The sequence below is a fragment of the Theobroma umbraticum genome, unplaced genomic scaffold (genome assembly GCF_002168275.2).
Source record: "Theobroma umbraticum cultivar Fairchild unplaced genomic scaffold, ASM216827v3 scaffold_67.0, whole genome shotgun sequence".
Taxonomy (NCBI): domain Eukaryota; kingdom Viridiplantae; phylum Streptophyta; class Magnoliopsida; order Malvales; family Malvaceae; genus Theobroma; species Theobroma umbraticum.
This window is the reverse complement of record NW_018397262.1, coordinates 7,670,805-7,685,247: the sequence shown is the minus strand read 5'-3', so window position 1 is coordinate 7,685,247 and position 14,443 is coordinate 7,670,805. Positions and strand designations below refer to the sequence as shown.

Genomic DNA, 14,443 nt, shown 5'->3' with positions numbered 1-14,443 from the left:
CCTTTACAAGGAAATTGAATTCTCTTCAGAGATAAGAATTACAAGTAAAAGTTGCCCTTTTTCAACTGTTTTGGATAGACATTACTTCAACCTCACTCAAAAAAGAAAAAAAAATTGATGCACAAACAGTATTTAATTTGTATATATTATCAATACGAATTATTTTGAAAAAAAATGAAAAAATTAATATTAAAATTTGATGTCGTTTTAAGATTTTATCAAATTTTTATTTTTTAATTAATATTTTATTATTGAGATATTAGAATTTAATAAGTTAAATTTTATATAAAAATTAATAGATTGTCAATGTATTAAATATTAATCTCAAAAACAATATTTTACGTCATCTAATTACCGTCATCAAGCTTGACTCAATCCCTGAAAACTTTCCTAAGACTTGGAAAAAACCAGTTGGTTGCCTGCCAACCTCTTTCGCCGGCTCTTTTACTTTTGCTTTGATTCCCTCTAATCAATAGGCCAACTTTGCTAGTTCATGCCCTTTGGAAAGCAAGAACATGTTCCTAGTTAGACAAAGCTTTTGTTTTTTTTAATCTTTTTCTTTGCTGATTTCACATTGCAAAGAATTGGGTGTGGAACACGTGTCTCCACATCCCACAATACTAAGATTACTTCAATGTACCTCAATTACAATAAATTAATGTAGTTTTTGTATAAAATTGAAATCTATATGTATATATTTTTTAAATTTTATAATTGAAAATCTTCTACAACGATTTATAACAAGACTTATAAAATTTATTCACATATATTATTTTGTGATAAAATATTTTTTTTACAATCTAATAAACCCGAATTGAATTAAGATAATACTTTTTAAATGTACTTTATCTTTCCATATTCAAAATCTATCTCTTTTCTTAACCTAGTTAAAATTCGAATTGCTGATAAATAATATTAGTTTAAAATGAAAAAGAAAGGGATTAATGAAGAAGATAAGGTTGAATAAACAATAATTTTCAAAGAGTATCTTTCACATCATTAATAATTTTTTCTCAATTCAAATCAGCTAAACAGTTTGCTAAGCTACTTAACAAGCACAATTGATGTAGGCATTCATTCATTCATTCATGCATGCATTAGTCACATTCAAGTCTGTCCAATTAAACCTTACAGTACAGTAAAATAATAATACTGTATTTGTTTCTAAATGTTTATCTTCCTTCGACTTTTTTGAAGATTAAGATAATATCGAGTATCGAGTATTGAATTGTATTTTATTACAGCTTGTAAACTAAGCAAGATATAAAGCCCGAATTCACTTACCATTAACTGTTAATTAAACAATTTTGTGCCGCAAAACCTTAATTAAGGAGTTAATTAACCCCAATAATCCTGTTCATTAAACACTGCAATCTCGGCACGTGCTCACGTGTCGTCATGTGAATGGCTTTATTACAAGCCTAAGCAACCGCCGTCCGTAGGCGGTCAGAGGAGCTGTCAAAACAAGGGGGGGCACTCACATTGTGCCACGTGGTACGAACCAAGTCCAACAAACTAAGAAAGAGATTTTTGTCCATTTGCGGACGATCATAAATAGCTGAAGAATCTTTCATAAGTTGCATATGGTTTGGATTTAGTCACCCAACCCAAAGTTTCCATATATATATGTACACTTTTGTTTATATATCATAGAACCCATCTTTGTTTCTTGGGTTGGTGTTCATATGGAGTGGATTAGAGGACCTGCCATAGGCCGTGGCGCCACCGCCACGGTGTCTCTAGCCACCTCGGTGCCTTCCGGGGAGGTTTTCGCGGTGAAGTCCAGCGAGTTGTGTCACTCCATCATGTTACAAAGAGAGAGTTACTTGTTGTCCAAACTGAGCTGTCCTCGTATAGTTAAGTACCTAGGGTGTGATGTTAGGAACGAAACGAGTGGAAACAAGCCTACGTACAACCTTTGCATGGAGTATGTCGCCGGCGGCACGCTGTTCGAGGAGATTCAAAGGGTCGGGGGGAGATTGGGTGAAGAGAAAGTGAGGTTGTACACCAAGCAGATTCTACAAGGTTTGGATTATCTTCATGGGAATGGGGTGGTGCATTGTGACATCAAGAGCCAGAATATTTTGATAGGTGAAGAAGGAGCGAAGATTGCTGATCTTGGTTGTGCTAAGTTGATGGGAAAAGTTGGTGGTGATAATGGGTTCGACACGTCAGCATTTTCCGGTACACCGGCTTTCATGGCACCGGAGGTAGCACGTGGGAAGGAGCAGGGCTATGAAGCTGATATATGGGCTCTTGGATGTACAATTGTAGAGATGGGAACCGGAAATTCACCATGGCCGGAGCTGAATGATCCGGTGTCAGCTCTTTATAAGATTGGATTTTCCGGTGATGTACCCGAGATTCCCAAGTGGTTTTGCGAGAAAGGTAAGGATTTTGTCAGAAAGTGTTTGAGGAGGGATGCCAAAGAGAGATGGACAGCTAAAGAATTGCTTCAACATCCATTTTTGGAAGAATTGGATACCTATTTGAAGGAAGTAAAGGATTCCGCCATGGATTCTCCAAGTTCTGTGTTGGATCAAGCTTTCTGGGATTCACTTGATGTGGTGGAAAGTCCTAAGAATTTGATTCCTGAAGGGATTTCTTGGAATTCTCCGGCCAACAGGATCAAGAAACTGCTTCAAGGCACTCTGTCACCAGCTTCCAATGCTTCCAATTGGACTTGGAACGAAGATTGGATCACAGTTAGAAGCATCCACATTGAAGAAACCAAGGCTTGTTCTGGTGAGAGCAATGCCATCTTAGGAGATGATTCTTCATTTACAACTCCTTCATTCCTGGATCTTTTCCAAGATGAACTTACCATTGAAAGCTCAATCTTAGATCATGGTAACTTGTTGGATAATTCTATTGAAACCATCATTGATTTTAGCAGGATTAGAGTTACAACAGACTTTATATCGCCATTTGACCATGTAACAGATGATTCTTTTGTATCAGACAATCTCAATTTTGAGACAGTTAATGAAAATTCTTGTTCTATTGAATCTCTTTCCAATATCCCATCTTTCATATATGAATCATATTCTTAATTTCAAACGGTAAGGCAGAGATGGCCGGCCGGCAGGATGCCGGTAGTTAACTTGGCCTATTGCTGTTTTGAAAAGTATGACTTCTGAACAAAGCCATCAGCCACTATTCATTGCGTTCACACTTCTTTGTGTGGACAGAGGAGACTTAGGCTTAAGTAGATAGATAAGGAACAAGTCAACCTTGGCTTCTCTTCACCTTTGTGGGTTAGATAAGATTAATAAATTAATCTTAGCCTGCTCCTCCCTAGGCAAATGCATGTGGCTGTTTCATTAGTTCTGTACTTGCAAAATAAGGGCAATTACCAAAAACATTCCTGATAATTTTCTGCATAAAATGAGGATCTAAGTATATAAAAAAAGTCCAAGGGCTTCACTGTTTTGAACACGGAATACATGCATTTTCCATTGAATTATATGTTCAGATGCTAAATATCACGGTCTCAAAGGGGAGTCCTGAATTCCATGTCAACTGTGTATTAAAGTATGATTGGATATTTAAGTGTTCATATTCAGTGAATAATAACTTACAGGTGGGTGTAGATCATGAGCTGTGAGGTTTCTCGTTGTGGAATCCAGTAGAAATAGATTTTTCTTTTATATCTTACAGTTACAGCAATGGAGATTAAGTCAAAACATTGAACCAAGTTTTCCCCTTGATCTTGATTAGTTGCATCAGTCATCTTCCAGAAAGGCTGATGCTGAAGCATTAGGTGCTTGAGGGAGACTGGAAGGGAGGGGGGTTGACTTCATTTTTTTAATGTATCATGCAATGACTTTTAACAAAGTCAAGCTATCAGGAAGGTCAACTACACTCAGTCTTTTTTTCACATGTGAAAGCAAAAAACAGAATAGGCTTTTAGGTGCACAAGTGGGAGAAACCGACATTGTTTTGGTTTGCCTAATCTTGTTTGAGTCAACTGACAGAGAAATGAAGACTAAGCATTACCCTTTTACAATCTTGGTTCAACAATGGTAGGTGAATTTACTTACTCAGACCAAGTATCATCCTTTCACATGTTTGTTTAACAATTACATAATCTTTGTCTATGAAATTGAAAATTCCCCATCTTTGAAACCGCCAGCTGCAAGTTAATCCTTCTAGACTATTCATGATTTGATTCTTTGTAGCCTCCTGGTTTGGGTCCATCCCATGCCAGTTTTCTGGTCTCAGGTAAAAAGTTCATTCAAGTTCTGAAAGAAGGTCTGATCTGGGTTATTAGAAATTTTGATTCATGATTGATATCAGACAACAGGAAAAGTCTGTCTGGCCATATACTCTTTGAGCAATTTGATGAATCTACCATAATCAACACCATGAATTTCATTCTTCTTATTCTTGAATCTTATTATAACATAAAACCTTGTCCTAGAAATGTTTACATTTCTGTTTTATGAAGTAAATTAAGCATAAAGCTTTAGTCTACAAAGAGAAATCTTTCAGTCTAACATCACTTGTTCTTGAAGCTGTTGCCTTCTTTGAGTGCTCTTGCGTTAGAGAACCTTCTACAACCTTTGGTTCGGCTTTTTCATCTGCCTCCAATCTCCTCCTTATTGGATTGAGCTCTTTGATATGGTAGTGTAATCTATATGTAACCAGTGCAAGGAATAGAGCAAACCCTGTAATATAATCCTTTGATATGAATGTTAGAAAACTTCTTTCAAAGGGTCATTTGAGCTTTTCTTTTTTGCTAAGAAAATGCACCCTGCTGATAATTTCGAATAAAAATCTTGTACTCCCGTTTGATGTCTCGATCCTAATTTTACACAACATGTCTAATAAACTTCTTATATTAACGTCACTCTGACTGTTCTATTAAAATTAGGGTTTTTAATCGATAATTAAGAATTGGACACGTGATATAAATTTATGAAAGAAATGAGATACCGAGTGGGGATGGAGGATTTTAATCTGATAATTTCAGGCTATTCAGGCAATGGCACATAATGAGCAAGGTTAAACCATCTGCTAAGATTAACTATATAACTTTTGCAGTGCATGAAGAATCAATGCTGTAATTTTACCTAGTCTATGAAGCAATCTATATTAGCTAGTAAAGAGCCTTTCCAGACACCAATTTTCCCAGTCTTTAAGTTCAGCTTACTTTTACCATATTGGAAACAATGTCAAACCCCTGGTTTCTAGAAATGCAGCAGACAAGACAACAGATTAAGATTCAGTCCTGACAGCTAGCTAGCTAGCAAGCATATCTTAAAGCATGAAAACTTATCTCCTGAAATTGGTCTACATGGTTAAAAACTCTTACAGGAACATTAAATTCAAGTTCATGATGATGAATTACCCATAAGGGATGCTTCCAGGATTCGATTTGCCAAGAGAACCTCATCAGTTGGATTGATCACACCTCCTTCTAGCGCCCGTTTCTGGATCTGCATTGCATTGTATGAGATAGAGATAAAGACAACAAACAAAGTTCCTGCAACAGTCTTTGAAATCACAGGGCCTCTCCCTTCTTTAATCTTGTCCAATACCTTGATCACCAGTTTCCTCAGAGGAGAGCTGAACAGGAGTACCAAAACCAGAGCCATTTCCGCAGAAACAAGTATGAACAAGAGATGGAACATGTTGAATTAATGAAACTACTCAGGAAAGAAAAAACACTACTGCAATGGGTTATGAGGCAATCATATTCAAATTTATGGGGTGAAAATGTCTTGACATGTTGAATATATTTGGTATCTGCTTCAAAACTTCAGCTGTTGGTTCAACTAAAGAATTATACTTTCCATAACTATAGGGAGGATAGAATATATCTTTACTAATAGGAAATGTGTGTAACATGTGTTAACAAGGAGAAATGGAATAACTTGCAGGCTCAGTTTCCAAACTGTACAACAAGAACTTTCTCTAATCTTTTTCTTTCTTACAATTCCTATGTAAAAACATTGTGCCATTAAGCCAAAGGTCTAACAAGTTACTAAATAGCAAATAAGCTGATAATCATGCACCGATCATTGAGTCAAATATCGGTTATAATGAGTTCATTAGTCTTGTATCATAAGGAAAGGAAATTGAAGAAGATCACCAGCATTAAAGTGCTAGGCTCTTCGACCTTTGTTTATGCACTTTGAGGCTTTTTTTTAAGAATATGTTCCAATAATTCCTGTGTTCTGTCTCTACTTCTCAACAAATTTAAGAGTTCAAAAACTTTCGCCTCTATATGGCTCCACAGAGGTGTAGGGTAGCTTAAGTTGAAGAACTAAAGCCTGATCATATTGTATTTGGGCTTTGAGATAGATCTATACCCATCCTTTCTTTCTCATGACATAACTTGGGCTGGACTTGAGTTTGTTTCAAGAACTAATATGGGCTTGGACATCATAGTCCATCTCCTTATCCTCGTACTAACTCCAAAGGAAACTTGGGCTGCTAAGAAATCAGCAAAGCTTATTGGTTTACAAGTGTTCTACTGAATTGGACATAGGGTTGAAGAATTAAAGCCCATTAATGCCTGATAAATTATATATATGGGCTTGGGCAGAGTCTATCTGTCTGCCAACCCCTTTTACCTTCTGGGCTTGTGGCTTCTCTTAAGAAAACTTTGGCCTATAAGAAATCCACAAAGCTCATTCATATTTGGGCTTCGACAGGGTCCATTTCTCTCTTATTTTAATTAATTACAATTTGAACATATACGATCAACGTAGAAATTGTACATGAAATAGGCTGGCTGACCAGAGCTTTCAGTCTTCCATGGCAACGAAGATAAAAATGGATTCAAAGAAGAATCAAAAGAGCTTGCTTGCAAACTCTTCATGTGTTGAAGAATGAACTGGATGGGATGCATCTGCAAGGTCTCTGAGCTCTGACAAACTTCTCCCTAGCTGAAGAGCCACTTTCACTTCAAACAATTCTCCATTTTCCCTCTCATCAGCTTCTGTTTCCCCCAAGGTTGATTCTATGGTCTCTCCCATCAGCCTAAAGAATCCTGCAGAGCTCCTATACATTTCAAATACCATACCAATCTGCCCACCATGCTCCAAACTATTAACAACAATCGCCATAGCTCCGAACACTACACCCAAAATTGCAGCAAGTGAGCCACAGAAAGATGATCCCATCAAGGCAGAACCAAGTGCGGCTATGCCAGTGAAAAAGGGGCCACATATAGCTAGAGTTTTATTGATTTTCAACACTATTTGGCTCAGCCTGATGTATTCTTCAGTGTCTTTCCTCTTCAGAATCCCAACAATTTCCTTCATTTCTTCTTCAAGATCCTCATCCCACCCGTTTCTTTCTACTTTCCTGACGAGCTTTTCCTGTCGAGCCTTCTCTTCTGGCCACCACACAGCTGGCTGTACAAGCGATAGAAATTTATCAAGCATGGCACCGAGCAAGGGAAGTGGATAAGCTTTATCCAATGCCAAGACTTTCTCCATTGCATCCTTCACATCATCCGAATCCGGGTTTCCAAGAGCAATGTTTGTCTTCATCTCCTCATGGAGCTTCTTAAACAATCTCGAAGCATTCCTTGGTTCTTCAGCCAGCTGAGATGGCTGTATCTTGTTCATCACCACCAAAACCCCAGTTGCTGCCATGTAAAGCAAACTAGAAGATAGCTTCAGAGCCAAAAACGATGCTCCTCCACCTCCACCAACAGCTGCAATTCCAGCCATTATGGAAGCTGTGACTGTCATCCCATTGACAGAATTCAACAGAAGCCAGTTCCAGTTATCGCGCTGTGCTCCAATATTCTTGTGCATTTCAGCTCTATCTGCTACAATATCCATTATAGCATACATCTCCCGCATCACCATTGAATTGGAGATTTCTTCCTTGTCTGCAGGCTTAATTTCTACAAGGGGATTGGTTGTTTCGAAGGTTTTCAACCCTTTTCTTCTGTTGAACTCATCATTCAGGATCTTAGAAACTGAAACATTTGGGTTACTGATTAGAGCACTGACCCTGGTTCTCCTAAAGGAAGCTGAGGAAGAACAGCAAGAGAAAAATGGTGAAGAAGCCTTAAGACTAGCCATGATCACTTTGGCTTTTGCAGCTAAATGAGTGAGAAATCTGATGTATTTATGCAGAAGTAAACGTGTCTGACTTCTTCAACATGAATGATTTTCTATCACAACTTAGTCTATGATCCCAACCTGACAAGACTTTTTGACTTTTCATATGTGGCTATGGAAGTGTAGACTGGGTTGAACAGACTTCACTAAAGAAAGGTGTGAACTAGTCTGATCTCATGGACATTTTTCACTTGGAAGCTCTCGTCTCTGGCTGAACCAAACTGGAAATTCCTATGGTCTGCAAAACCCCAAATACTATAATATTATACAGAGTAGGGAGGAGGAAGTAGGTAAATTAAAAGGACAATATATTTTTTGGGTGGGGGAGGATTTGGGAGAGAATATCAAGGTACATTTAATGCATTAGTTTTGAGATTATTGATAATACGTTTTTATAAATTTAAAAAAAAAATTAATTGAGTTATGCAAATTTACAAAATATCAATAATTTTGAGATTTTTAACTTTTTTTTCTTGAATCTTACATGGATTGTTTTTAAAGGTTTTGGAGTTTTTAATATTATTTATCAATGAAGTGATAGTTTTTAACTAATTGAGTGTAAAAGATGAAATACATGATACATTTCAGTCAATTCAAAGTGTTGAGTTCCTCCATTTTCCTCATATTTCACGAGAAAAACAACATTTTGATGAGAAAATTATTAGGAAAAAGAGTGCTTGGTATAATGCTTTGGGTCTAAAATTTTGATTTTTTTGACCATTTACATGTAAATCTCGAGTTCTTTTTCTATGTAGCAATATATATATAGACACACGATTTTTCCATTTTTGCATGTCATGAAGAAAACAGGCAAACTAGAGACACCAAATCCTGACCAGGATTAGTCAGCTTAGGACGGTGGGAGAGAGCTATCACAATGTGAAAGATATGGCAAAGACTAACCATACGATTGTCCTTCAGTCCAGGACATATGTCAGTAGCTGCAAAACCCTAGGAAGGGGGGCACAGCAGGTGGACTGCCGTGAGGCCCCGGGCGGTGATGGTCGGAGGAGTAAGTGTTCACTCTGACTCCTGAAACATTAGTGAGTAGAAATAACCCATCTGTGGAGCTTGAACTCAAACCCTAGCAGCATAATTATCCAGGCCATTACAAGCAAAAGTTCCAGAATCCCCAAATGGAGAATTGGGAGGAAAGAAATAAGCAGAACCCCCCACCTGAAAACAGGATTCTAATGTTGAGTGCAAAGGATTAAATACCACCATACGTGAATCTCATAAGAAAGCAAAGCTTTCCATGTCTGATTTTTCACATTGAAAGTGTCACAAATGTCAATTTATGGATAATACATTAAACCCTGCATTGGTATTATGTGCACCCGTTACACCAGAATTTATAAAAGTTTGGACATATTTGCACAACAGAAAATAGAATGATGTATTTCAATACGCAATATAGTTCAGCAATGGCCAGCCGCAATTTCGGAACTCATTAAAGGGTGGAATGAACAATGATACCCTACAAAACTTTAGACACTTATTCTTGTTCATTAAAATAGGAGGTGTATATCCAATGCTAGGTGTGCCAGGAAAACCATGAAATATCACAGCAGTCGCTGATTAAGACCTTCATACATCAAGGAGCAGCCTACGAGGGTCCTCCACGACATCCTTGATACGACGCAAGAAGAAGACAGCCTCTCTTCCATCAATCAGCCTATGGTCATAAGTGAGGGCAATGTACATCATTGGTCTTGGGACTATGTTACCTCCAACAACCATTGGCCGAGACACTATTGAGTGCATACCCAAGATAGCCGACTGCCAAAAAATTATTCAATTTATGTGAGATTCTCTTTCTGGCCATAAACAAAAGCTAATGAATGAGAAACTTGGAAAAGTAAGCAAACACCTCTATCTATGAGGACAAGTCAAAACTGTATGGAACCTCCATACATATACAAGCTATTTGTAGGTGCATAATAGTAGATGCAAAAGAGTTGTTTATTCAGTTCTGTAACCACTAACCTGTGGAGGGTTGATAATGGGGGTACTCAATAGACTTCCATAAACACCACCATTGGAGATTGTAAACGAGCCTCCAGCCATTTCATCAATTGATATGGTCCCATCATTTGCCTTCTTTGCAAGACTGTTGATTGTCTTCTCTATGTCAGCAAAATTCATCTTATCAGCATCACGGACAACTGGAACGACAAGCCCCTGGTAGGAAATATACAGGAACAAAAAGCTTAACATAGAAACATGAATCACATAGTTCCTCTGCTTTTTTCCTTTTTCTAATTTTTCATTGCAGCAACGAGGTCCATGCAAATATATATATCAACACTGGCACTATACAATCAGCAGAGTCATTTTAAGATTGATATAATTTTCTAGATCTCCCTTTTTCTCATTTGTCAAGAAATAAAATAAAGCAACTTCAGCTCCGAAGTAATGTAAAAATCTATAATGTTCTTTACTTGTTAAAGGACAAAGTTTTGAACCCACGCATTAGTCAATTCAACTTTAAAAACTGCTCTAAGTTCAGATAAACCCCAAATAGATTTATAAATTTCTTTCAAACTAGCCAAGAAAGAATGCTAAAAAAAATACTGATGATCCCAGTTGCATCCAGACATTAAATAGCTTAATTGCAATTTGGCAAGGTCAAAAAATGTCAAAAAAGAACACAATCAACAAAAATTATTACAAACCTTTGGAGTACCAACAGCAATGCTGATATCTACATAATCTCTATATATAATGTCATCCCCATCAATTACAGCATTTACAATAGGCTGATGCTGAAGTGCACTAACAGCAGCCTGAGACAATAAAATAGAAGAAATGGTAAGGGGAAGAGAGAAAAAGTCCAGTTAGTGAAGGCAAACCATCAGTGCATATGTGAGCAATTATAAACAAATCATCGCATACTTTAACAAATCCTGACATAAATCCCAACTTGACACCGTGTTTCTCAACAAAAGCATCCTTGTAATCAGAGCGGAGCTTCATCAAATTAGTCCTACAATGAGAAGCATATCAATAAGAAAAGGAGACAAACAACAGAATCAGCTTTATCATGACTAAACCATAGCCTTCATAAGGTAAAACTGATCAGATTTAACTTCACAGAAAAATTGTGCAAGAAAAGGGAAGCAAATAGTTCAATTCAGTCAGAACCATCTAAACCAAAACGCAAACCGATCTAGAAATGTTCACAAAGTTAGGTAGCACAGGCAGTCAGCAGGACGACTAACACCTGATATAAAGAACTAAAATATGAGGGAACATTGAACTCACATGTCAACTTCATTGAATGTTGTCAACATTGCAAAAGTATTCTGAGAATCTTTCAATCGTGTAGCAACCCGTTTCCTAAGCCTTGTCATAGGAACCTGCAATCATGAAACCATCGATACAGAAACTCAGGATTTATTATCTAAGAAGCTAACATCATTTTTTCCACATCAGAAATTCTAAGAATACCATTTGGATGTAAACAGCAAATGAAAAGACTTACTCGTCTTTCCCTTTCCTTGGGTGGAAGTATAGGTTCAGTTGCAGTTCGTTTTGGAGGTGGCGGAGAAGGGGCTTTAGGCTTCACCGCAGCAGGAGTAGCTTCAACTTTAGCTACGGCTTCAGCTGGAGGAGATGGCTTGGAAGCAACTTTTTCTGATTTCTTTTCAGCAGGAGCAGCAGGAGCTACACCTTCAGCGGACTTCGAAATGATAGCAATCTTGGTTCCTGGTTCCACAGTATCTCCTTCCTTGGCTACATACTGGAAGGAATCATGACATTAACATTCAGGATCCAGTCCACTCCCCTTTCTCACAGAAAAGAGAAGGTAGGGGTCTAGGAATGACCAACAAGCTAAAAATGTGTGTGCATGCATTTGTGACCCAAAGATCCAGATCTACAGATATATTACCTCTTGTATCACACCATCTTGGGGGCTGACAACATCAATTGTTACCTGATGAAAATAAACACTACAGGCATTAGCAATACAAACAATACTTTCTCAATAGAACAAAAGGTGGAGATAGTACCTTATCTGTTTCTATTTGAGCAATTGGTTCATCAGCTGCCACTCTATCACCAGGTTCTGCTCTCAAAGATATAGGTACATACACAATCAAGCACTTAAAATCATAGAAAAACAAATATTTCTAGTGATTAGAAGGAAATCACAGTAGTGGAAAACATACTTTTCAAGAATGTTGCCAGAGTGCCATCAGTGATTGATTCTCCCATAAAAGGAACAACAGCATCAACTAGATCCCCTTCATCACAAGTAAATAAATGGGGAAAGTTAAAATTTTTTAAATTCAACATAATAGCAACATAAAAAGGAATGAATGGCTGTTCTTAAGCAGACACCTGTTCCTCATCAATATGTACTTTTTTCAAGTAAAAAGTGCACTAAAAATAACAAAAGGGTGCAGGTGCAAACCTAGTTCCACAAGAGTTCTACCCTAAATTATTATCCAACTAAAGTGCAGCCAAAATTTTCATACTCATGCTTTTACACTATTCCAGAAAAAATTATTGCTTGACCTAATACCTCTTGGGCGACCCAACTGCCAACTTTGAAACAGGTTTGACAATGAGTAGATGTTAATGGTCTAATCCAGATAAAGTGGTGATCAAATGAAAAATTATAATGCACAGGAATTAAATTCTTACAAAGACCCAAAAAACCACCCATGTATTAAAAAACCATTTGACAGAAAGACGAGAAAAAAATGCAAAAAAGCCTTTGGCCAAATAAATTTCACTAAGGAAATTAGCCAATATCATACCATCTCCAGAAGAGAAAGCCCTGCATGACTTTTGCATCATAGCCTCTGACTGAATGCTAGAAATGACATCCCTGCACATAAGAAAAGCTGTTAGGGAACAGAAGTGCTAAGAAGCAGCAAACTCATTTAAAGAATTAAAAAAAAAAAAAATCACGAGCATTGAATTTCCAGTTTAGTTTCCCTAACTAATCTTGCCTCTATATAAACAAAATTGAGATGGACTACTTTGCATTAAAATGGACCTACTACTAAAGATAGATATGGTAATTACATACAACCATCAGATTAATCCAGTAGTCACATCACACCCTCACTGTGTCAAGTAATGAGTAATGAGTGACAGTTTAATTCCTAACACTGGCGTGCATTACAAAGTTCAAAACCAACTAACCTTGTCTTTGTTAAACCAGCTGAACAGCCTGTAATAATCATGAAATGATTTTCATTAACAACAAAGACAATCAACACAATTATGCCAACATGAGAAGAAAACCACCCAAAAGATTTACCTGGCAGAACAAGATGAGAGAAGTTCCGGACATGGGCAAATCCTCTCGCTTGAAGTAATATTATCTGTTCAAACACTTCAAATTTAACTTTCATGAGAATATTTTCCAAGGGATGATAAAAACCCAAACCCAAAATGATTAAAAAACAAAGGCTTCCATTTGCTTATCACTTTTACTACTTGCTTTTCTGCTTCCAGAAGAGAAAACACAAAGAGTAACCACATTTAGAGATTAAAAATTCAAATTTTACCAACGACAAAATGCATCATTTTCATAAAGCAACTTTTGGCAACGTCTAAGTAAATCAATCATCTTCGATAACAGTCATGGATTTAATAGCATAGAGATCAATCAAAATTCAAATTCAACAGAACTGCCAACATGATTACGAAATTCCAAATTCATTTTCAACTGAATTATTTACCTCTTTTCCAGCATTCGAAGAAACTCTAGATGCTGAAACACCCGACCCAATCGCCTGCATTGACTTCCCTAACACCTGAAAAATCAAACAAATTCTAATAAAATCCAAGCGCTAGCTAAAAAAAATACAATTCAAATAAAAAAAATTAAGCTCTAACCGAAGCTGATGAGCCTCCGCTCGCAACTTTTCTCCTCAAAGCGCCCAACATCACCGATATTCAATTCTTTTTTTATCAAAATCACAAACAAAAAATAAAAATCAAATCAATAATGAAAATGCAAAATTATAAAAAAAAAGTCCAAAAATCAAATATTTACGAGATTTCTCCGAATAAACACTATTAAGCTCAATAAAAATTAAAAAAAAAAGAATAAATGAGACGTGACGGAAGGAAAGATCGAAGAGGTAGACAGAGAGAGAAGTTTGACCTGATTTCTGCAGACAAATTTGAGTCGTAGGGTTTTTTTAAGAGAGATGTCACTTTTCTTCTGTGTGCTTAGAAAGAGAGAGAGAGACTCAGCGAGAGAGACCGCGAAGATGCGCGTTTAGCGGGGCTGCTGTATCCACTACAGCAAGGCCCAGTGGTGATCGTTCACGTGTCAAGTTATTATTGGTCTATAAGTGAAAAGTGAAATGCTTTTCTTGTCTTGACCGAGA

The 14,443-nt window shown here is 37.1% G+C and overlaps 3 protein-coding genes and 1 pseudogene across 5 annotated transcripts; 1 reads left to right on the top strand and 3 right to left on the bottom strand.

Moving 5' to 3' along the window:
* The first annotated feature begins 1,404 nt into the window (after positions 1-1,404).
* Positions 1,405-3,058, top strand: MAPKKK15 (mitogen-activated protein kinase kinase kinase 15). The gene has a single exon (XM_021432603.1). It carries the CDS (start codon positions 1,686-1,688, stop codon positions 3,051-3,053), a length of 1,368 nt encoding a protein of 455 aa, XP_021288278.1. The 5' UTR covers positions 1,405-1,685; the 3' UTR covers positions 3,054-3,058.
* A 1,114-nt stretch (positions 3,059-4,172) lies between these two features.
* On the bottom strand, positions 4,173-5,768 carry LOC110419760 (B-cell receptor-associated protein 31-like protein). 3 transcript variants are annotated; one of them, XM_021432859.2, is made up of 3 exons: positions 5,544-5,768; positions 5,354-5,441; positions 4,173-4,670 (listed from the first exon to the last, which is right to left on the bottom strand). In XM_021432859.2, exons 1-3 carry the CDS (start codon positions 5,634-5,636, stop codon positions 4,474-4,476), a joined length of 378 nt encoding a protein of 125 aa, XP_021288534.1. In that variant the 5' UTR covers positions 5,637-5,768; the 3' UTR covers positions 4,173-4,473. The 3 variants fall into 3 exon arrangements, with proteins under 3 accessions (XP_021288534.1, XP_021288533.1, XP_021288535.1); XM_021432858.2 differs by having other exon boundaries at positions 4,210-4,670; positions 5,354-5,768; XM_021432860.2 differs by having other exon boundaries at positions 4,462-4,636; positions 5,354-5,768.
* Positions 5,769-6,257: 489 nt separating this feature from the next.
* Positions 6,258-8,073, bottom strand: LOC110419448 (putative F-box protein At4g22030 pseudogene; annotated as a pseudogene).
* Positions 8,074-9,314: 1,241 nt separating this feature from the next.
* On the bottom strand, positions 9,315-14,336 carry LOC110419447 (Dihydrolipoamide succinyltransferase). The gene is made up of 15 exons (XM_021432505.2): positions 14,215-14,336; positions 13,944-14,009; positions 13,787-13,861; positions 13,363-13,426; positions 13,245-13,272; positions 12,854-12,924; positions 12,260-12,334; positions 12,101-12,156; positions 11,980-12,024; positions 11,572-11,829; positions 11,352-11,446; positions 10,983-11,073; positions 10,763-10,873; positions 10,074-10,268; positions 9,315-9,866 (listed from the first exon to the last, which is right to left on the bottom strand). Exons 2-15 carry the CDS (start codon positions 13,992-13,994, stop codon positions 9,675-9,677), a joined length of 1,407 nt encoding a protein of 468 aa, XP_021288180.1. The 5' UTR covers positions 13,995-14,009; positions 14,215-14,336; the 3' UTR covers positions 9,315-9,674.
* Between the last annotated feature and the right edge of the window lie 107 nt (positions 14,337-14,443).